We start from the raw sequence: 23859 nt of genomic DNA on the forward strand, positions 1-23859 counted from the left end.
GTCCTGAACTGGCTCTGTAGACCAGGCTGGCCTCAAACTCACAGAGATCACCTGCCTCTGCCTCCTGAGTGCTAGGATTAAAGGCGTGTGCCACCACCGCCTGGCTTTTTCTTTTCTTACACCATCATGACCAGTGCTAGCTAATTTTGAGAGAGTCTTGTGTAGCCCAGGCTGGTCTCTTATGTAGCTGAGGATGGCCCTTTTGACTCTGCCTTCTGATTTTGAGGATTGTGCCATCTCAGTGTTTTAAGATGGAAGTCTAAGCCACTGCCTTGACATGTTGCTTGTTTAGTGACACCATTGCTGTCAGTCAGCTGCAACAAACGCCCTTGTGAGCTCTGCGCCTGCATCCAGCAAGTGTTAACGTGTTTGCTATCGGCACAGTAGGTCACTGCTTTCAGAGAGTATCTTTTCCTGTTCATTTATTTCCAACTTATTTATGCCTTTGAGTTTGAACTATGTCTCATGCCTGGAAACTTAGCATCCCTGAGTCTGAGGCAAAGGAGTCCAAGCTTCAGGTCAGCCTGGGCTACATAACAAGACCGCATCTCAAAGAAAGGGAGAGGGGAGGCAGTGCTTTTGGGCTGAAAGAGAAAGAAAGAAGGAAAGCGAGAAAAAGAAACACAGTCTCTTGGGCTCGCGAGATGCCCCCATTGGTAATGTATTTGCCACACAAGCACAAGGATATAAGTTCTACCCCTGGCATCCATGTAAAAAAAGCTAGGCATGGTGTCTGCCTGTAATTCCAGGACTGGAGATGCAGTCAGGAGGACCTGATGGCCAGTCAACCTAGACTGATCAAGGAGCCCACTTCAAAAAATAAGATGGATGGTAACTGAGGAACCACACCCAGGTTGTATCACAGAGATACACCTACATTCATGAACACACACACAATAAGTGTCCTTAGATAGCAGGTATCTGAGTCTTCTTTTCCTTCCTTCCTTCCTTCCTTCCTTCCTTCCTTCCTTCCTTCCTTCCTTTTTTCCAAGACAGGGTCTCTCTGTGTTCCCCTGGCTGTCCTAGAACTCTGTAGACCAGGCTGATCTTGAACTGGCAAAGATCAGTCTGCCTTCTCCCTCCTGAATGCTGGGATTAAAAGTGTGTGCTGCCACCACCTGGCTCACTATCCACCTTTCAGTGCAAAGTTCCATACATTTGCCCCGAGTATTGCTGTAGGTTCTGGCTTGTACCGTTCTGCTATTTGCTAAGCGTTAGTTCTACATTGGGACATCTATACACATTATCACTTTTTCCTTCACACCCATCTTAGAGCGGACAAATTAAAACCTATAAAGTCACAGATACAGTCCCAATCATTGTGAGCTGAGTTATGATCACATGCTGGGATCATACATCAAACATGAGTTCTGTTCCAGAGGTTACCTTGCTAGTACCGCCTTCCTCTGTCACCAACCAGCACTAGTCAGATCTTTGAAAATGTGAATTCACAGGACTTGGGAGGCAGAGGCAGGAGATTTCTAGGTCAGTATGGGCTGCATAGTAAGTTCCAGGCTAGCCTGGGCTATGCAGTGAGACTGTGCCTCCAAAAGCCAGTCAGTCAGTAGGCAATATTAAATAAAAATAAATAAATATGAAAATCTAGTTCCATCTCCCCTGCTTCTGACCCTCCAAGGGCTCGCTGCTTGGGCTGTTTCTCTCAAGACCATTGTGGCAATATGTATCACATGAATCTCTGAGAGTTCAAGGACAGCCTGGTTCACAGAGTTATTCTAGGACAAAGATATTCAGAGAGCCTGTCTCAAAAAGTTAAAAGTAAAAATAAACAAAATAGAGTTAAAATAAAGCCGTACAAAGATGGAAAATAAACAGAGAATTTTGATACTGTATGCTATTATGCTCTGTTTGAATTGTTTGAATGCTGTGAAAAGAGCAACAGCTGCTAAAAGATATTTGTTTACAAATGCTGCTGAACTAATCCAACATAGATACTTTGAAAATGCCTTGACTTTGAAATTTGGATCTAAGGACATGATGCTTTGGAAAGGAGTTCCTTATTTTGTTTTCACAGAGGATGAGACCCTGTTCGTTTCTTCTATTCCGATATGGTATGATGGACCATGCCCTCCTGAAGGGTTGCTGTGAACATCTTCAGAAAATTGCTTCGCTCAACTGCCAACTGAGATGAAACTAGCACACAGGTTATACCATGAAAGACCTAATTAACGATGCCCCCATTCAGCAGGAAGCAATTTGGAGAGAAAAAACTGCGCCCATGTTCCCAAATATGGTTTATAAACGTTCTATAACATTTAAAGAGGGATATGATATAGGTATGAATAATTTGCATTGACATGGATTTTGCTTTAGTGATATAAATTTAAGGTCAATATTGTTATATATATATATGTGTGTGTTTCTGATCTTTATTAAGGTATTGTGATTGTGTAGTTCACTTAAAATGTAATGTATATAGGTTGTTAATAGATAATCATAATAGTCAAGCTTGTAGTCATGTTAGTTAGATTTTCTAGATATATAGAGATATATTTCAGTTAGATCGGCATTCATATCTTTCAAAGAGTACAGAATATGCTATTTAATGTTTTAATAACTTAGGATGTTTCATGACAATGAGACATGTCTGCTGCTGGCAGCACCAATCTACTTCAAGAAGATGGGCATCGAAGAGGATCCTTATGGAGTTTGATAGCCATTTGGGCAAGAAACTGTTCTTGCCTGGACTATTGCATAAACTGGACACAGAGAACCCACAGAGAGAGGACTGCTAAACTTGCCTAAGGTGAGATGATCTTTTGGGGTTCCTGATTCATGAAAGAGTCTGCGAGACATTCTGTAGGACACAACAGATAGTGACTGAACTGACTTTGAAATGTCCTGCTTCATGGAAATGTCTCTGGATACCATGGGCCTGTAGGCTGAAGATGGATGCCCCAACGGTACAGAGAAACTTTGGATGACTGACCAGGCAGCGAGATGTCTCTGTCATTTCTAGAGTTTTGGATTTCTTGTTTGCTTGGGTAATATTATATCCTTCTGGAGTCTTTGATGGAGTTAAAGAATATATAGATAGTTATAGTTTTCCTTAGTTATGAAAAAAGGTAAATATTGTAACTTTTACTTGATAACTGTTTTGTTATATGTAATTTTGCTATGTTAAAGTTAAAGCCTTCCTTTTTTTGTTTAAACAGAAAAAGGGGAAGTGATGTGGGAGTGTCATATATCAATCTGTTGATTTCATTGGTTAAGCAATAAAGAAACTGCTTGGCCCTCATAGGTTAAAACATAGGTGGGAGGAGTAAACAGAACAGATTGCTGGGAGGAAGAGGAAGTGAGCTCAGACTCAACAGCTCTGCTCTCTGGAGCAGAGACGCCATGCTCCGCTCTCCCGGGCAGACGCACACGCTGAAGCAAGCTGCCAGGTCAGACATGCTGAATCTTTCCCAGTAAGACTGGAGCTACACAGCTTATTAGAGATGGGTTGATCGGGATATCAGAATTAGCCAGTAAGGGCTAGAGTTAATGGGCCAAGCAGAATGGGCCAAACAGTGTTTAAAAGAATACAATTTGTGTGTTGTTATTTCGGGGCATAAGCTAGCCAGGCGGCCGGGGTGCTGGGGATGCAGCCCCGCAGCTCCTATCACACACACAAGCATGCACACATACACACACACACACACACACACACACACACGCACGCACGCACACAGGCACGCACACACGCACGTACCCGCACACACGCACGCATGCACATATGCACCCGCACGCCCTCGAAGCACTGATATCTTCGTGTTCTTTGCTAATCTGTGGGTACATTCATCATAATTCTTTTGAGAACCAAGAGGATCCCTTAGATGGCTGTCACCGAGAACTTCTGATGTGATTTAGCCCTCACGCCGATTCCAGGGTTTCCCCCTTTCCCCTCTTCAGATCATGAAGACTCTGCAGGACCTGCTCACCGACCTCCATTTACTCAAGAACACTGTTGAAACCCTCCAGAAGGACGTGGACAAGATAAAGTACATATTTGAAAAGGTAGCCATCCCTCTACCCTTATCCTCACTTGGCATGCTGGTTAGACCTCCAGGGGCTAGGGCAGTAAGGAAAATTCTAGGCCTGTCCTTAGGGAACATGACCATAAAGGGAAGAGAAGGGTTTAACTCTCCCCAGCCATTTTCCTGTCCCCTGTCCTGAACCTCCTGTGGTACCAGCTCATCTTGACTTAGGATAAACAATAGAATTTATTGTTTTACTTCCTTTTTAAAAAAATATATTTATTTAATATGTGTACAGTCTTCTGCCTACATATGCTTCAGGCCAGAAGAGGTCACCAGCTTTCACTACAGATGGTAGTGAGCCACCATGTTGTTGTTGAGAATGGACCTCTGGAAGAGCAGTCAATGCTTTTAACCCCTGAGCCACCTCTCCAGCCCTTGTTTTACTTTCTTAAGTGCTTAAACACGGTTGGTTTGTTTTTGAATTTTATGTGCACGGGTGTTTTGCCTGCCTGCATGGCTTGTGTACCACGTGTGTCTGGTGCCTGTAAAGGCCAGAAGACGGTGTCAGATCCCCTAGAGCTGAAGATGCAGACAGTTGTCAGCCACCATGTAAATGCTGGGAGGTTTCAGGTTGTCCAAGAGTTAGCAACTCCGGAACTCGGTGTCACCAACTTTCCCCTCATCGCAAGCACACTCCACGCTAAAAAGCAGGAAGAGCCAGCACAGACACAGTTCTTATGTAACTCCATCCACCAGCCTAAACGCAGCCTAGCCAACCACAGAGTAGCACAGAATCCCTGGGGCAAGAGGCAGCAGCATCCAGACCGCAGCCGAAGAAATCAAACTGGATTCAGGAACCAGGTCTTCACTTCCAGGCCAGCAAAGTGGCCGAGGTGGAGCCACTGACCCCAAACAGTGTGGTTTTAATGTAGCATTTGAGTCTCAGGCTGATCTGGAGCTGGGTCAGGAAGCAGGACCGTGAAACACTAGTGTCTTTGTTCGGGTTTCTATTGCTGTGATGAAAGACCATGACCAAAAAACAAGCCGGGGAGGAAAGGGTTTATTAGGCTTACATTTCAGCCTTGCTGTTCATCACCAAAGGAAGGCAGGACAGGCACTCAAGCAGGGCAGGATCCTGGAGGCAGGAGCTGATGCAGAGGCCATGGAAGGGAGCTGCTACTGGCTTGTTCCCTATGGCTTGTTCAGTCTGCTTTCTTATAGAACCTAGGAGCAGAAGCCCAGGGAAGACACCACCCACTGTGGCCTGGGCCTTCCCCATTGATCACGAAATGAGAAAATGTCTTACAGCTGGATCTCAAGGAGGCATTTTCTCCTTCCTCTGATGACTCTAGCTCATGTCGAGTTGACACACAAAACCAGACCGGACAACTAGAAAGGACACCTTGGGGCAAGTCTATCTGAGCGACAACTCTTTCTTGGCCCACCTCTCGCGGTCATTGCTGTGCTCCACCTTTACCTGCTCTGGAGCAGGTCTCTAGTCACCTGGCCTCTGGCCCGATAGGTAGTAGAGAGTGACTTAGGGCCTCCCGCTCCACAGCACAGTGCTAAGATTGCATGTCTAGTCTCTCTTGGTTTTATGCAGCGCAGGGGATAATCCTTGGGTCTCATAGACGCTTGGCAAGTACTTCACCACCTGGGTCACGCTGCCAGCTCTCCTCTTCAAGAGTCTTTTGTTTGTTTCGTTTTGTTGTGTTTTGTTTGTTTGTTTGTTTGAGACAGGGCTTTTCTGTGTAGCCCTGACTGTCCTGGAACTCACTCAGTAGACAAGGCTGGCTTCGAACTCATAGAGATTGCCTGCCTCTGTCTCCTGAGTGCTGGGATTAAAGGTTTGTGCCAGCACTACCCAGCTAAGATTCTTAATGTTCTACTCTTTCAATGTTCTGAAAAGCTCAGAAATTTTTGAAGGTGTTTAGCCCAGCACTTCCCAAACTTTTTTTTTTTAATCTATGGAACCATTTTCTTTGCTTGGAAAATCCTGTCATTCCAAACTCACTTGCCTAATATGGTGAGAAGCAGCCAGGCTGAGACCAGAACCTGTTCCCCAGCCTTGGATTATGGTTCCTGGCAGGTGAACCCAGAAAGAATGGAGCTTGTCTGTGAAGACTTGAAAATACAGAACCGGAAGTTGGGTGCCCTGCAGCGGGAAGTGGTGAGATTCTGGGATTCTGTTTCTTGCCCTAGGCTCTGGGGCTGGAATAGTTGTGGGGAACAGCACAGCCTGAAAAGGGTTTCAGGGAGCAAGAACTCATGTTAACAACATCCCCCCCAGCAGCCCAACCCTAGCTCACACTCCCTCTCCACCCTACCGCACAGGTTACCCTCCAGAACAAGGTTCATGCTGTCCCCCAACCTGAGGACATAGTGCTCTGGAGTGGTCTCCATGAGGCCATGTTCAGTCCGGTGAGTGGAGGAAGAGGAGGAGGAGGAATGGAACAAGGGGGTCATGAAACCAGACGGTCAACTCGACCCCTTCCCCTACAGGAATCTCAGATGAAACTGGAACCGTCCAAGACGTGGCAGAGTATGACCTCTCTTCCAGAACCTACCTTGGGGCCGGCTGAGGATGGCGGCCAGACTGATGTCTCACACCCTACCCACAGCGCCACCCCTTTGCAGACCATCCTGCATTTTGAAAACGCGGGAGTCCTTGAGGAGGATGCCTTCACCCAGGCTGCTGAGTTTAGTGCCCCCCAGGGGGTAGAGTATGCTCAGGTCTCCGTGTCTCAGGCCGGGTCTATAATTGCACCTGGACAAGTACCAGGGCCTAGTGGGAGACCTGGTGCTGGTTTCATCCCAGCTGCTTGGTCTAGACCTGAACTGGCTCCCCCAGGCGCATGGCCCTTACCACCAAGAGGCTGGCCTGGGGCTAATGCTTGGCCTATGTGGGATATGCATACCTCCCAGCCTAGCCCAGGTCCATTTGTCCCTCTGGGTCAGATGTACAGGGCTCCTTTCCCAGGCATGGAACCTGGACCACCATGGCCTCCTGAGATGTGGCCACGACACCAGATTCCTAAACTAGGAGCCCGCCAACTTTCAGATGTTGAAGAAAGAGGGGATGAATCCGAATATGACTACGTCAAAATGTATCAGAAAGCGATCCCTAAAGATGGGGCTCCCCAGGATGCTGTTCCCGAGGAAGGGGCTCCCCAGGAGGAGATTGCCAAGGAAGAGGCTCCCCAGGTTGGGACTCACAAGGATAGGGTGCACCATCACAGAGTCACCAAGGGTGGAGCTCCCAAGCGCAGAACCCACAAAGATGGGGCCCCCCGTGAGAGAGCCCCAAAAGATGAGGCCATGGCCACCAAAGATGAATCCCAGAAAGACATGACTCAAGCAGCACACCCTAAGGGCCCTTCGTCAGCCCTAAAGAAGCTGAAGTCCATCGTGGCGATAGCTGCAGCAACTGCTGCAGCCTATGCATCGGCAGCAAACACAGCTGCCCAGGCAGCCAAAGCTGCGGTCAAGGCAGTCAAAGATGTTCCTGCAGCCCAAATGGCTTCTTTAGCCTCAGCTGCGGCAGAGAGTGGGCCTTTAGGGGCCTTTGCAGATTTCCTGGGTGCAGGATCTAGCCGTAGGGCCACCGACTTCATGCCCTTCAGTGACGATGAGCTAGAAGACCTTCCTCAAGAGATCATATCATCACTTCTTCACCCCATGACACCCAAATCAGTCCTGTCCCAGGCCATGGTAACTGCCATGCAGGCTGAGAGCCCTGAGGAGAAGAAGAAGGCTGTCCTGTACTCCATGGGCCACATAGCCCAGATGCCTGCCAGGCACCATTCCCTCAAAGAAGAGTTTGCCCATCTGTCGACCAGCCTGCACCAGCGCTTAAATTACCTGGGTAGGCCTGGTCAACCCCGGGGAGGGCAGCAGAGGCTCAGGCCCTCCCTGTAGTCTGGCTCCTTAGGTTTCCTCAACAAGATCTTCATTCAAACTTTAGCCACCTGTCCCTTTGGCTTAAGCACTACTAGCCTCTTAATAATCTACTCTTTTTATAGTAAACATCCCCCGCTCCATTCCCTGAGTGCTGGAATTCCAAGTATATAGCACCATGTTTAGCTTCTTCTTTCTTCTTCTTCTTCTTCTTCTTCTTCTTCTTCTTCTTCTTCTTCTTCTTCTTCTTCTTCTTCTTCTTCTTCTTCTTCTTCTTCTTTTATATTTATTTATTATGTATATAATATTCTGTATACATGTACGCCTGCAGGCCAGAAGAGGGCACCAGACCTCATTACAGATGGTTGTGAGCCACCATGTGGTTGCTGGGAATTGAACTCAGGACCTTTGGAAGAGCAGGCAATGCTCTTAACCGCTGAGCCATCTCTCCATCCCCTCCTCCTCCCCCTCCTCCTCCTCCCCCTCCCCCTCCCCCTCCCCCTCCTCCTCCTCCTCCTCCTCCTCCTCCTCCTCCTCCTTCTTTTCTTTTTCTTCTTTTTGAGAAATAGCCGGGCTGGAGAGATGGCTCAGTGGTTAAGAGCATTGCCTGCTCTTCCAAAGGTCCTGAGTTCAATTCCCAGCAACCACAAGGTGGCTCACAACCATCTGTAAAGAGGACTGGCGCCCTCTTCTGGCCTTCAGGCATACAGACAGAATATTGCATACATAATAAATAAATATTTAAAAAAAAAAGAGAGAAATAGCCCTGGCTGTCCTGGAACTCACTATGTAGACCAGGCTGGTTTTGAACTCACAGAGATTGACCTGCCTGCCTAGACAGAATATTGCATACATAATAAATAAATATTTAAAAAAAAAAAGAGAGAAATAGCCCTGGCTGTCCTGGAACTCACTATGTAGACCAGGCTGGTTTTGAACTCACAGAGATTGACCTGCCTGCCTCTGCTTCCTAAGTGGTGGGATTAAAGGTATGTGCCACCATGCTTGGTTCATATGTTCTTTTGTGAGTTTTTGTAGAAACTGTATCAGAAAATCTACCCTCCTTTTCAAGTCCCCCCAGGCTCACTGTATTTCTTTGGGACACAGCATAGGCGTGGGTGCTCTCGCGTCATGTCCCTCCGACATTCCTCTTAGCGGTGGCTCCCTCATTTTACTTTCAGCTAACACTGGAGGCTCTGCGAAGATCGGCAACACAATAAGCGTGCTGGAGGAGAAGATTTGTAACCTCCAGAAGGCCAGGCTACAGGTTAGTGCCCTAGGCAGAAGATGGGGGCTTGCCTTGAGTTAGGGACCCGCCTTTTGACTGGCACCCTTCCAATCAAGCTCTGTTGTTGCTGGAAAGGGACCTGCACAAGTGGGTGGCATCAACAGCACCCATGCAGAGTCCATGGGCAGGTGGCTCTGTTGTCCCCCATCAATAAGTGTTTTATGTGCCGGCAGAGGCCAGCCTGGTGTGCACAGGCCTGATATCGCTTCCTGACTTTAGGACCCTCCTATTTTGGCAACATCGGAAGCAGAGCCTTGGATGTCACTGTCTCTCTCGTTTAGGAAGAAGAACTTGAGAGAGTTTGGGGCCACCAGATTGAGACAATGAAGAGTCACTACATGGTGCTCGACAGGGCGGTGGAAAAGCTCCAGATTCGCATAGATGACTACAAGGTTAGGAGGTCTGAGGACCAAGAGGGAGGCAAGGAGAATTCCTCCTTGGGATGATGAGACCGTCCCCAAATGGTTTATAGTGGGGTCCACTAAATGCAAGGGAAACAGACGACATTTTACTCTGCACAAAGTACACTTCAATCACCCAGGTGGTGGCGCACACCTTTAATCCCAGCACTCAGGAGGCAGAGGCAGGCAAATTTCTGAGTTTGGGGCCAGTTTAGTCTACAGAATGAGTTCTAAGGCACCCAAATCTATACAGAGAAACCCTGTCTTGAAAAAACAAAGAAAGGGAAGGAAGAAAGGAAGGAACGAACGAAGGAAGGAAGGAAAAAGAAAGAAAAGAAAAGAAAAAGAAAAAGAAATCCCAGGGACTGGAGAGACGGTCCAGCGGTTAAGAACACTGTGACTCTTGCAGAGGACCTGGGTTTCATTCCCAGCCCACCTGTGACAGCTTAAAATTACCTGTTAACTCCAGTTCCAGGGTATTCAGTGCCCTCTTTTTGATTCCATGAGCACCAGGCATGTACATGGTGCCCATACAAACATTTAAGTAAAACATTCATACACATAAATCTTTCCTAAAATCCCACACACAAAGGGCCTGGACAGTGTGTATCCTTGAGGGCCTTTGTAGGACAGATTTAAGGCTTAGTGACATTTGTCAAAGAGATCAGTGTATGCATAAGAGGATTTCTTTCTTTCTTTTTCCTTTTTCTTTCTTTTTTTTTTCTTTTGAGACACTGTTTCCCCATAGCCTGTAGCTTTGGAACTTGTCCTGGAACTTGCTTTGTAGACCAGGCTGGCCTCAAACTCATGGTTATATGCCTACCTCTGCCTCCTGAGTGCTGGGATTGAAGATGTGTACCGCCACTACCTGGCCTTCTTCTTCTATTCTTTTTTTTTTGAAAAAGAGGATTTCTTTTCTTTTTTTTAGTGAGAGGATTTCTTGTAGCAATAGTTATGTTCATAACTTTCCCCCTGAACCAGTTCTTCCTCCTGCAAGGTTAAGAATGGAGCTAGGAGCCGGGCAATGGTGGCGCACGCCTTTAATCCCAGAAATTGGGAGGCAGAGGCAGGCGGATCTCTGTGAGTTCGAGAACAGCCTGGTCTACAAGAGCTAGTTCCAGGACAGGCTCCAAAACCACAGAGAAACCCTGTCTAAAAAAAAAAAAAAGAAGAATGGAGCTGGGTGTGAGGCAGCAAGCGCTTGCCTAGCGTGCCCAGAACCAAATTCCACTGCTTAGAAACTAGGGCGAAGGGTGAAGAAGGCTCACCACACTCGTGGCCTCCATTTACATCCCAGTAGATATAAATGCAAGGCAGGCTGGGAGTGCAGTTCTCATCTGGGCAGCTAAATTGGGAGTTTTTCCGATGGGTGAGGGAGACCAGATGCAAGGAGAGAAGAAGTCCCTTTGGCTTGGGAGGAAAAGTGACCCCAGCCTCTGGGGACCAGGGAGGCGCTTCCCAAGCAGGCAAGCTGCTGCTCCTGTCACGGGTGGATTTATTTATTCGTTGTTTGTTTGTTTGTTTATTTGTTTTGAGACAGAGTTTCTTTGTGTAACAGCACTTGTTGTCCTGGAACTTGCTCTGTAGACCAGGCTGGCCTTGAACTCACCGAGATCCTCCTACCTCTGCCTCTGCCTCTTGAGGGCTGGAATTCAAGATGTGTGCCACCACCGCCTAGTCTTGAGGGGTGTTTATTAAGTGGAGATAGGCCAGCACCAACAGGGGAGTTCATGAAGTTAGGTGATGGGAGTTAAGGTTTCCCCTCTAATCCTCGGGCATGATGTATGGCCTGCTGACGTCAGGATGCTGGGACCCCACTGCAGCTTAGATGAGGTGGACTGGATTAAATGTCCAGGGAACGGCACAGCCAGCACTGCCTTGTGCTTCCTTGGATTGACCTCTGGTGACACGGGAGACTAGGGCTAGTTTGTCCCTAGTCTCTGTGGCTTCTCTTCTGTCCCAGTTGCCTGTAAACAGGAGCTCTAACCCAGCCATCTGCTCCTTACCCACATGGCCTCAGTTCCCTTCCTAGCACGTGGCAAAGTTGGAGGCACAAAATAAATGTGACCCTCAAGGCCACAGCAAAGGCTGACCTGCCTATACTTTGCCCTTAGAGTCTCAAGGCTGAAATCCAAAGGCTGGATCAGATTAAAGCCGACAAAACTACGATGGACCAGGAGCTGAGAGAAGTAAGCTGAGGTCCCCTGCCCCCCACTGTTCATCCCCTGCCTCTCACACTCTCCTGCCCCCCACTGTTCATCCCCTGCCCCCCACTGTTCATCCCCTGCCCCCCACTGTTCATCCCCTACCTCCCACTGTTCATCTCCTGTCCCCCACTGTTCATCCCCTGCCTCTCACACTCTCCTGCCTCCCACGCCCTGTTCATCCCCTGCCTCTTATTTGCCAGTCAGAGTCGGAATCACCCAGCAAAGGCAGCAGCTAGCATTCCCTCTGCTTCTATTCATTCAGGAAATCTGGGAGACCTCAAAAGTTACCTATCCACTCCTCTTTCCCATGACTGGAGATTAGTGACATTATTATTTTAAAAATCAGCCGGGTAATGGTGGCGCATGCCTTTAATCTCAGCACTTGGGAGGCAGAGGCAGACAGATCTCAGTGAGTTCGAGGCTAGCCTGGTCTACAAAGTGAGTTCCAGGACAGCCAGGAGTGTTTCTCAGAGAGACCCTGTCTCAATATATATATTATAACTGGGCAGTAGTGGTGCACACCTTTAAGGCCAGCACTTGGGAGGCAGAAGCAGGTGTATCTCAGAGTTCGAGGGCAGCCTGATCTACATAGTGAGTTCCAGGACAGCCAGGGCTACTAGAGAGAACCTGTCTCAAAAAAAAACAAAATAAGACAAAGAAGCAGGCATCAGGCCTTGGATGGATGCCCCTCAGTTGGCTGAGTGCCTTCCTAGTGTGCATGAAGCCCTAGGGTCAGTCCTCAGCACAGCACAGTGGTGTGAACCCATAACCTCACCACTGGAAGCAGAAGGCTCAGAAATTCAAGATCATCTTGACCATGGGCTACAAGGCCAGCCTGTATCCCATGTTGTACATGGGACTGTGTTTAAAAAATAGACATAAAATAAAAATCACAGTCAACTTTCCTGTTTGGCTCAGATCCCACAGCTGTGTTTGAGCCAGTGTAGACACCACCACTGAACTTAAGCCAAGGTTACACATTCATGGTCTTCAACTAGAAAAGCTGGCCCTAGAGATCAGGGGTCTTGCTGACCTGAACCCCCTCTGCCTAGAAAGCTGACAGGGATGCCCTGGCAAGCAAGGCAAACCGGGTGGACCTGGAGGTGACGGCGATGGAGCTGAACGAGATGATTCAGAGCATGCTCTTGAAGATCACGACCTATGAGGGGGACTGGAAGAAGTCACTGAAGCACCTCAGGAAGGACCTGAACACTAAGGTGAGCTATGCAACAATTTGCCCCAGAACTTAACAGCCTCAAGGAGCAAATGTTGATGGTTTTTTAGGAGCTTGGAAGCAGCTTACTAGGTGGCTCGGGACCTATGACTTCCCAAGTCAGAGTGAGGTATGCCATTCCCATTGTACCACCTGAACGAGCCAGGTGAAGCCACTGTGGTCAAAGCACTTCAGTGTCTCCTACACCGACTCCTTGGGGCCACTTAAGGGCCTCACAACATGGCAGCCACTCCCCCACCGCACACACCAAGTGACCCAAGGCAACAAAAAGAATGTGCAATGAGACTCCCATCATTTCCACGTCGTCCTCTTTATTATTCAAGTCGACCCTGTTCAGAGCAAGAGGAAACAGCTCCGGTGGAATGAGTCCCAGCCGTATCTGCAGCCATGTCGGAGGCTGACTTCGGGAACTCTCGGGGAGGTGCAAGCACCCCAATCCTGCAGAAAGGACCATGCCTGTCATTTGTTCATCTCAGTGACTGCCCCGGTGTGCCACGCCTGGGGAATGCAGACGGGCAGTCCCGCGCGCTCCGTGGCTCTTTTAACCGCGTGGCACGTTTAGAATCAGGTACTCTTGGTTTGTGTCTCGAACAGGCTTCAGCTTTCCTTCTGTAAGCTGGAGATTGATCCATTCATCATTCATGCTCCTTGCTGGGTGAGCAGTGAGCCAAGCAGATGGGGCACCGTCTTTGCAGAGACAAATTCCTCAAAGAAAGGACACAAATTACTGCAAAGCCACAATGCCATAGCATTCTGCAGAACAGCTGGCCTGTGTTTCTCTTGCTTCAGTGGAACGGAATGAATCTAAAGCTGGACTGACAATGTGACTCGAGTAGGAATTAACACATAAGTCACTGTTCCCAGGGATGGGGGTGGTGTGGTGCACAGCTGGAATCCGAGCACTCAGGAGGTTCACAAGTTCAAGTCCAGCTTGGGCTACAGTGAGTCTGGAGGTCAGCCAAAGTAATCTAGCAAGACCCTGTCTTATAGGGAAAAGGAAAAGGGATTCAGACAGACAAATCCTGAGGAGAGAGAGCAGGTTATTGGTTGCCAGGGGCTGGGGATTTGGGAGGAAATAGGGGTAAATGAAAATGTTTTTTTGGGGGGGGGGGGGGAGAATGATGTAGATGTTCTAAAATAAATTATGAAGTCAGGTGTGGAAGTGTAAGGATGCCATTTCAGCTCTTCTGATGCTAAGGCGGGAAGATTGTGACTTCCAGGCCAGACTCAGCTACATAGTGAGGACTGGCTCAGATAATTAAATAAATAAATAAAAAATTGCCAGGCAATGGTGGCACATGCCAGTTTGAGGCCAGCCTGGTCTACAGAGCAAGTTTCAGGATGGCCAGGGCTACACAAAGAAACCATGTCTCCAAAAACAAACATAAATAAATAAGTTTGCTGGGCACAGTGGCGCATGCCTTTAATCCCTTTAATCCCAGACAAAGAGGCAGATGGATCTGTGAGTTCGAGTTCCAGGACAGTCAGGGCTCTGTGGAGAGACCCTGTCTTAAAAGAAAATTTAAAGTAATAATAATAAATTTGATTGTGATGGTTACATAACTCTATGACTACACAAAACAATTGTCCACTTCATATGCAAACCCTCCATAAATATTTGTGACCCACGTCAGGATACAGAGTTCACCCAGAGAAACATTTTTCCAGCCTCTGGCCACACAGGAGCTGGGAGTCTTATTTGCAAGTCCCCTATGTCAACAGCGCCCGCAAAGGCGTGAACTGAATGGTTCTCCCTTTTCTGGGTCTTGAGCTGCTTTATCTCATTCTTTGTGGGACTCTACAGGTTGCTGGGGTCAGCTAACTGGCGGGACTTCTTTCTTCCCTGTGACTGGCAGCTAGTCCACAGTGACCTCAATAGCCTGAAGAAGGACATAGAGGAGGTCTGGAAGATCGTTCGGAAGCTCCTGATAGAAGGCCTGAGATTCGATCCCGACAGTGCCGCAGGCTTTAAAAAGTGAGGGTGCTTATACTGATATTCTGACCAAGAGACGGATGCCGAGAATTCTAGACCGTGGCCATGGGGAGGGGTCAGGGAAGGTGTGACACAATAGAGAGCGTCCATCAAATGAGGAAACCAAGGCTCAGAGAGGGAAGGGAAACAAGGATAGGCCCACCGAATTGGCAGGTCTAACTCAGCCTGAGTCAGGGTCTGTGACCCCTGTCCCCGGACAGAGAGGCTTGCCATCAAGCGCCCTGTATGTCCCTCCTCCAAAGGTGGCTTCACTAGTGCAGGAACTGAGGTTGATGTGCGATTCCTGGGCCTGTATGAGGTGGGAAACCACAGCGCTCTGTCCTGGGGCCTCAGGCACTGACAAAGGGATTTGGGGGACCTTCAGTTCACCCCACCCCAAGCCCTGGAACCTGCTAATCCTTGACTACTGACCTGCTTGTCCTCCAGGAAACTGTTCGAGCGGGTGAAGTGCATCTCCTGTGACCGGCCAGTAGAGATGATGACCGGCCCGTGAGTACCACCACCAGGGGGCGCTCTCCTATACACATCGTGACTCAGCTCTGCAGAGCTCAAGCAAAGGCACACACCTACCTACACATCCTTCCACACCATTCTCTAGCTACCATAGACTGTCCTCCCTTAGTGGTTCCCTCGAAGGGGGAGTAGATCTCTCTCACCTTTACCTCTCCAAGTTAGAAACACGAAAAAGAAAAGGATAGAGGGATCGCTGAGGGAAAGCAGGGATTTGTTATTTCTGACTTCGTTAATCTTTGTGGAGACAGAGTCTTGCTACGTAGTCCAGGCTGGCCTCAGAACTTGCAATCCTCCTGTGTCACCGTCCCAGTGATGCGATTTCGGGTGCACATCTTTAGTTCCAGCTTCTTGCCCTTACTTTGTTATCATTGTAAATGGCGTGGGTCCCGTGGCCAGCAATTCTGCAGTTGTTGCCTCTGGTCAATTCCAGCGCCATGCTTATTCCCCCAAAGGCATCTATCCCCTGTCCCGTTGGCAGTCACTTCTCATTGCCACCTCCCTGTAGCTCAGGAAGCCATTGGATTTGTCTTTTCCAGATGTTTTCTGTAGATGGGACTGTACAATATGTGACCTTTGGTGTCTGGCTTCCTGACTGGGCTTAATGAGATTCCTCCACATTGTAGCAGAAATCAACACTTCGCTCCTTTGTTACAACTGAGTGTAGTTGTAGGGCAGAAAGCCCTTTGTGTATCCATTCGCCAGCAGGTGGGCATTTGGGATGTCTCTAAGCTGGTGTGACTAGGTGACTAGTGAACACGGGTGTGTGTTTGAGTGCCAGTTCTCCATGGTTGGGAGAGACACTGGGTCACATAGTGACTCCGTATGCTCCAGACGGTAGTCTGTTCCGGGCTGCTGATCTCTATGATCATGACTGTGCACATGTGACCAAGAATCTGGGTGGTAAATCTCATCTGAATTTTGTTAGCCACTTGTAGCCTCTGGCTACTATACTGGATGGCATGGCTGTGGAAGAATATTAATGACTTGAAAAAATGATAAAGGAAATCAGACCATATGCATGTGATTTTCCCTCTTTCTTTAAAGAAATTACACAAACATGGACATAATATTGGAAGGATATGAATGTCAGAGTCTGTCCCTATTAGGGAGCTTGCTTCTTTGTGCCTTCCTTTACTTTATAACATGCAGATCAGTATGCCTCACTGAACATGTTTCAATGCAGCGTACCGTCTGCACGGGAACAAACATGTCTGCATGTGTGTGACCGTTGCACAAAGGGAGTGGTGGAGTGGGCCCAGCTCCCTAGAAGGCTGTTTTGGATTATGGACATACATAACCTTAGCCACTTGAAGAGAGCTCCCACAGTTGGTGTGTCCGGGATGTGCAGACCCCATGTGTACCTGAGTCCTTTGCCATGGCCCTTCCAAGCAGTGTGTCCCCCTCCTTGTGCCCATAGCTCCTGGCAAACCCTTATCTGTGACAAATCTCTAGGATTTCCCTCCTTTGGTTTTTGACTACTATTTATTTATTTCTTTACTTAATACTGGAGAAAGGCACACACACACACACACAGGTCCAAGGTAGCCTTAGCCTTGAATGAAGTATGTCCTAAAAGTATAGGCTGACTTTGAACTTGTTTTCCTCCTGCTTCAGACTGCCAAATGTTGGGATTACACGTGTGCATCACCGCCTCTGGCTTGGTTTTCACTTTAGATTCTGAACGGTGTTTGTATCTTCCCCCAACTGTCAGCTGCAAGCTTTGGACTTGGGCTTCAGGCTGTGAGCTGCCTGAAAGTCCTAGGCTTCCTCTCTCCAGGCCTGGGAGCCTGGAGCCCTCTGCTGGGCATTGCACCTCCCACAGCCCTGGTCCCCTCTGCCTCCACAGACAGCTCATCACCATCCGCAACACCTGTGGGCTGTCACAAGTGAGGCCAGCCAGTGCCAACAGCTTCGAGTATCTGCAACGGCAGCTGATAAGGTGAGGGCCATGCCCACCCCCATTCCCAGGGAGGCCCAAGACCCCTGCCAACAGACTTTCCTTCAATGCAAGAGCCAAAGAGGTCCCGGGATGCCCATCTGGGGTTGTGGTGTGACTGATAAGTACACAGAGGGCAGGAGAGGAGAGGAGCCAACATCTGTATTTGGCATCTGCTGTGGGCTGAACTCAGGAGGGTCTTGTAATGGAGGCATATTGTGCTAGCCACTCAGGAGACGGAGGTAAAAGGATCTTAAGGTCTTCCTAGGCTACAGAGTGAAACCTTGCCTCAAAAGAAACAGAACAAGGCCAAGGCCGGGGATATAGCTCAGTGACAGTTTGTCTAGCATGCACAGGCCCTGGGTTCAACCTCCAGCTGAACGAATGGGGGGAGGGTGGAGATGGGCGGGCTCCTTGTTAGGTCTTATAATCCTTGGAATATAGTATTAACTAACATGCTTGCTTCCTGTGGGTAATTGAGGAGCCTCTGGGAGCCCTTGCTGAGGTCTTGTTGGGTCATATGGCTTCCTTTGGAAATGTACTACAATTTCACCGCACTTCATAGCTGAGACAATGTGACCAGCCCACGACCACACCACAGCTAGGGAGTGTCTGGGGCCTTACCTGCCATCATTTTCCTCCCTCAACCTAGCTGGCTACCTGGACCTCATCTTCATTTCCCTCATTCTTGGGTGCCAGGGGGTCCCTCCAGGGCCCAGTCCGTGTGAGCTTCTGGCCAGGCGTGGGACAGGGGCGGGGGAATGAACAGCTGAGCATTAATCACTGCAAGGGGAAGGATGAATAACTTGTGTGGCTCACCTAAACCCCTGTCTGCTGAGAAGGGAGTGTGGGCGATTTCTCTCCTAGAATTGTCCATGTCTGTATTTACTGACCAAGCTCCAGGCCTGCCTGCTGTACCACCCAACTTCTTTGGGGCCTGTGCAGGGCTCCTCTGTGAGGGTTCACCATGTGGCTGCTGACCTCTGCCCTGTCCAGGGAACAACAGCACCAGCTGCACTTCCACAACTTTGGAGTTCATGAGGAGGGTCTGGGCCCCCAGAAGGACTGGGGTGATGGACCCCGAAATGGGACCACCTTCAAGCATAAACCAAATGATCTGTCAACAGTCTACCCTTACGGGGACCCTGAGATAATGGACTACGACACAGTGAGTCTGGCTCTGCCCTCCTTTCAGAGGCTAGATGCCCACATACCCAGCCCCAAGTGTGGGATGAAGCCCAGAGCTGAGATGCCCACATACCCAACCCCAAGTGTGAGATGAAGCCCAGAGCTGAGATGCCCGCATACCCAAGCCCAAGTGTGGGATGAAGCCCGGAGCTGAGATGCCCACATACCCAGCCCCAAGTGTGAGATGAAGCCCGGAGCTGAGAGGCCCACATACCCAACCCCAAGTGTGAGATGAAGCCCGGAGCTGAGATGCCCACATACCCAACCCCAAGTGTGGGATGAAGCCCGGAGCTGAGATGCCCGCATACCCAGCCCCAAGTGTGGGATGAAGCCCGGAGCTGAGATGCCCACATACCCAACCCCAAGTGTGAGATGAAGCCCGGAGCTGAGATGCCTGCATACCCAACCCCAAGTGTGGGATGAAGCCCGGAGCTGAGATGCCCACATACCCAACCCCAAGTGTGGGATGAAGCCCGGAGCTGAGATGCCCGCATACCCAGCCCCAAGTTTGGGATGAAGCCCGGAGCTGAGATGCCCACATACCCAACCCCAAGTGTGGGATGAAGCCCGGAGCTGAGATGCCCACATACCCAACCCCAAGTGTGGGATGAAGCCCGGAGCTGAGATGCCCACATACCCAGCCCCAAGTGTGGGATGAAGCCCGGAGCTGAGATGCCCACATACCCAACCCCAAGTGTGGGATGAAGCCCGGAGCTGAGATGCCCACATACCCAACCCCAAGTGTGGGATGAAGCCCGGAGCTGAGATGCCCACATACCCAGCCCCAAGTTTGGGATGAAGCCCGGAGCTGAGATGCCCACATACCCAGCCCCAAGTGTGGGATGAAGCCCGGAGCTGAGATGCCCACATACCCAACCCCAAGTGTGAGATGAAGCCCGGAGCTGAGATGCCCACATACCCAACCCCAAGTGTGGGATGAAACCCTGAGCTGAGATGCCCGCATACCCAACGCCAAGTGTGAGATGAAGCCCTGAGCCGAGGGCACCTTGAGGCCATGTCCTGGCTCTGGGTGTCTGTGTGCATCAAGAGAAAGGGGTGGCAATGGAGTCCCTGACTTGGGACCTGGGCCATCCCACAGGCTGAGGTGGATATCCTGGGAGTGGATGGGGTCCTGTACAAAGGCCGAATGAACACCCAGTTTGGGACTCGGACTGGGGAGAAGGACCTGGCAGGTGAGGAGCATCGGTGTTTCCTGGGATTCCTACCCTGGGGTCTGGTTCTGCTGGCCAGGACAGGGGTATGCAGGTAGACTCAAGGCTGGTGCTGCCCCTGGCTGAGGAGCCCTCACAGTCACTTCCAAGAGTAGAGTCCTCATTGTGTGCTTGGTATCTCACCAGGTGGGTGGGTGGGCCTAAAAGCACGCAACAGAAGGGAAGAATCCCTAGCGGCAGACAGAGATCAACCAGCCATCCATGGTGGCACACACCTTTTGGTTTTTGTTCATTTGTTTTATTTTGTTTTGAGTCAGGATTTCTTTGTGTAACCCTGGCTGTCCTGAAACTCACTCTGTAGACCAGGCTGGCCTCGCAGGTGGGTCTCTGAGTTCAAGGCCAGCCTGGTCTACAGATGATGTTCCAGAACAGTCAGAGCTATGGAAACAAAGCAAAATAAACAAAAACGTCCCAACTGATCTTTTCAAAATGCACAAAAGTTGGGGTCTCTTGGGACAAAAGGTATATAGCTCCGTGACAGAGTTCATAAATGCAAGGGCCTGGGTTCTTTTACTAGTACTGGAAAAGAAATGGATAGCTGAGCTGAAGCTGGACACCGGCAAATGCTGGCCTAGGGGGATGCCACGCTGGTGGGATGAGCTGTGCCAGGCAAAGCTGGTCCATGGGGGAGCGATTAGCGCCCTGAACACTTCTGAAGAAGATACAGGAGTGAGTTAGCGGAGGAGAGGGAGGAGTGTGGTCTGTGTGGAGCAAGAGCAGATTCAAGGCCCTGTGGCAGGCTGGGTAGAACTGCGGGAGGGTGAGTCTACTTGGAGCATAGAAACTAGGTAAGGGTAAATAACCACAGCCAGACCCAGACCCAGGAGCCCAGGGTCAGAGCAACGAGAGACCCCAGTCTTTGTGTGTTTTGAATCGGTTGCTGTGGTTATTCGGGTGTCTAGGACCCCAAAATTCTTAGTTTCCTCACTGAGTGTGTAATAAAATAATACAAAAACGGAGCTTCTCTGTACACGCATGGGGATGTTTTCCTCTGGGAAGGATATGTCTAAAGCTTGCCCCTGCCCAGGAACTGCAGCGCTTACATCAGGAGTGATACAGGATCCCAGGGCATCTAACCCATAGGAATTCCACGGGCTGCCTATGGACCAGAGCACCCAGCCTGACATGCACTAGTCTGAGACCACACCCCCCCCCCCCATAGCTGTCAGAGCTCACCCTAAAACCCCAGGGCCCAGAGCTACAGGACAGTTTACCCATATCTGACATCCTAAGTCACAGTATAGCAGAGCTGTACTCAGAGCTGTCCGAAGTCTCTTCAGGCCCCGGCCAGCTCCTGCGGCAGTTGGCACTTCTTTGTAGGTACCTGATCACTCCTGCTGCCATGGTGGCTACTGCCGCCTCCTTCTCCTCCGGTTCCTTCTCTTCTGACTCTCATGAAGACACTTATCACTGGACTTCAGGCTTAGTGTAATCTAGGACCATCCATTTCAAGACCTGAAATCACACCTGCAAAGATCTTTTGCTCCAGTAAGGTCACATCTGTAAGTTCCATGGAAAATACCATTTAGGAGTCCACCATGCAGCTCCAAGGGGCAGAACAGCATCTCCCCTGCCCTTTGCCCAGGCAGGATGTGACTGCTCAGCAACCCCAATGCAGATCTGCTGGGAGGGGACTCAGCTGGGCCTCAGGGATCACTGAAGCATGACTGCAGGGGTTATTGTTTGATGAATACCACCTAGGCCAGGGCCTCCAGAATCCTTACCTATAGCAACCAGGTGAGGCATTTCACAAACACACAAGGGAGGTCCTCCTGGTGTGGAGCAGTCTCAGGAGAGGAGAGTAGACCATCCATCTCTATCGCTGAAGCCCTCAACAGGGGTTGAGGGGGCCGCTTTTCTCTTCGCGGGTAGTGTATTCCCAAGAACCACAGAATAAAGCGGAACTTGAATTGTGAGGAGCTCAACATTTTACCTTGTTTGGATCTCACCAGAGTGAACAGTCTGGCCTGATGCAGGAGCCAGAACTCTGGATGGGCCCCAGCTAGTCACATCTTTTCTCCTCAGCTGTGAAGGTTTCCTATCCTTCAGTTCAAAACCTGAGCGATCGTGTGCGCCCCGGATCATTACTTGCTCCGGGCTACCCCAGTGAGTACCTGACGCCCCTGAGGTTCTGGCAGATCTCCAGCTTCTCCTGGTCCTTCCCCCGCCCCCTCCACTCACCTCTCCAGCTCTGGCCTGCTCATCCACATCCTGGCAGCCATTTGCTCTCTGGCCATCTACACTCCCCTCAGGGGAGTTTCTTGCTGGGTTCTTGTCCCCAGAGGGCGCCCCACCCCCATCTGCAGACGTGGGACAAAGGAGGCCATTTACAGCCGTGGGCTTCTTGTCTGAGAGAACTGGGCCCTTGAGCTTCCCTGGTTCCTGTCTCTGGACCTCCAGAGGACCTGTACAGAGCACTTCCTCCTGTCTGCCTCTTCTGCTGTTTGTCCTTTCCAAAGACAACGTGGTTGAGGCTCAGTCCGGACACCTGAGCCCCAGCTCCAAGCCCCTCCCCCCAGGTGCACCATTCTATTCTAGTGCCCATTTTTGGAGTCATGTGTCTTAGTCACCCTTGGAAGTGCAGGACCAGGACCAGAGGAGGTGCAGTGGACAGCCTGGCCATGGGTGACAATGCATCTCCAGTCTGTTCCCTGGGGGGAGAACTCCATCAGGCCAGCGGCTTCCGGAAATGCTAAACACAGCCTGTGTTTCTCCTGCTTCGTCCCCAGCCTTAGGCCCCCGCACCAGCATCAGCTCTAGCACCTCTCAACACTCTGCCACAACGGTGGCTCGGTCGCCATCCCTGCCACCAGTGCCACAGCTACCGCCACTGATCCCAAGGGACCCGCAGGAGGCCCCTGGACCCACCAGGCACTTGAAATCTCTGCGGCTGGAGTCCCTAGCCAGCACCCAGATTGCAGAGGAGCACACCCAGCTGTGAGACACAAGCCTGTGACCCAACTACCATGGGGTCCCCTTCACTCTAAGGAAGAGACCTGGGGCCCTGGATCAGACCCAGAAAAGGGTGCAGGGACCCTGGGTATAGAGGGAAGGGTCTTAATAGGGGACCCACATAGACTCAGCGTTTACCTATGTACCTAAAACACAAACCACACAATCCTTGGCCAACATTTTCATGAATAACACAGCTTTTGAGTGAAGGTTTTCAGAGTCAACTGAATTTCTTTTTTTTTTTTTTTTTTTTTTTTTTGGTTTTTCGAGACAGGGTTTCTCTGTGGTTTTTTGGAGCCTGTCCTGGAACTAGCTCTTGTAGACCAGGCTGGTCTCGAACTCACAGAGATCCTCACAGGGAGCCTCTGCCTCCCAAGTGCTGGGATTAAAGGCGTGCGCCACCACCGCCGGGAGTCAACTGAATTTCTTAAGCACTTCCCTCTACAGCACAAAGTGGTCTTAAAACAACCCCTTTGGGTCGGCAGAGTGCTTGCCTAGCATGCACCACCGAGTTTGATACCTCTAGCACCAGAGAAGCTGGTATGGTGGTATACACTGGCAATACCAGCACTTCAGATGGAATGGCAAGAGGACCTGGCCAAGGCCACTCTCAGCTACCCAGTGAGTTCATGGACAGCCTGAGATGTAAGAGACCCTGTGTCAAACAACAAAAACAAAAATCCCTCTCCTTGGCATTCTGCTAAGATGTCGTCAGGATTGGCTTCTGCCTCCTTGAATCTTCTGTAGAAGCCAATAGTTCCCATGGGAAGCAAATTTCACCATGCACTATTTTTTATTTCCTGTGACCATTATTATGGCTCTTGTGTGTGAGAGGCTATAAGATGGTGTGTGTGTGGTGCGGGGGTTGGGGGTGTTGCCCGTGTGTGTGCTGAGGTCAGAGGAAGATGCTGAATGTCCTACTCTATCTTTTTTTTAAAGATTTATTTATTACGTATACAACATTCTGCCTCCATGTATGCCCACACGCCAGAAGAGGGCGCCAGATGGTTGTGAGCCACCATCTGATTGCTTGAAATT

General features: G+C 49.8%; 1 protein-coding gene across 1 annotated transcript in view; it reads left to right on the plus strand.

Moving 5' to 3' along the window:
- Positions 1-22810, plus strand: part of LOC142859631 (uncharacterized protein C16orf96 homolog) — a 48186-nt gene extending 25376 nt beyond the window's left edge. Inside the window, exons 2-17 of the mRNA XM_075989846.1 lie at positions 3913-4017; positions 6070-6150; positions 6315-6401; positions 6483-6755; positions 6939-7845; positions 9059-9144; positions 9447-9557; positions 11681-11755; positions 12826-12990; positions 14864-14982; positions 15427-15489; positions 17360-17452; positions 18446-18617; positions 19737-19830; positions 21895-21975; positions 22599-22810. Coding sequence (XP_075845961.1) covers positions 3913-4017; positions 6070-6150; positions 6315-6401; positions 6483-6755; positions 6939-7845; positions 9059-9144; positions 9447-9557; positions 11681-11755; positions 12826-12990; positions 14864-14982; positions 15427-15489; positions 17360-17452; positions 18446-18617; positions 19737-19830; positions 21895-21975; positions 22599-22810 — 2724 coding nt within the window. The remainder of the gene's footprint in view (positions 1-3912; positions 4018-6069; positions 6151-6314; positions 6402-6482; positions 6756-6938; positions 7846-9058; positions 9145-9446; positions 9558-11680; positions 11756-12825; positions 12991-14863; positions 14983-15426; positions 15490-17359; positions 17453-18445; positions 18618-19736; positions 19831-21894; positions 21976-22598) is intronic.
- Positions 22811-23859: the final 1049 nt, after the last annotated feature.

The sequence above is a fragment of the Microtus pennsylvanicus genome, chromosome 11 (assembly GCF_037038515.1).
Source record: "Microtus pennsylvanicus isolate mMicPen1 chromosome 11, mMicPen1.hap1, whole genome shotgun sequence".
Lineage (NCBI taxonomy): Eukaryota > Metazoa > Chordata > Mammalia > Rodentia > Cricetidae > Microtus > Microtus pennsylvanicus.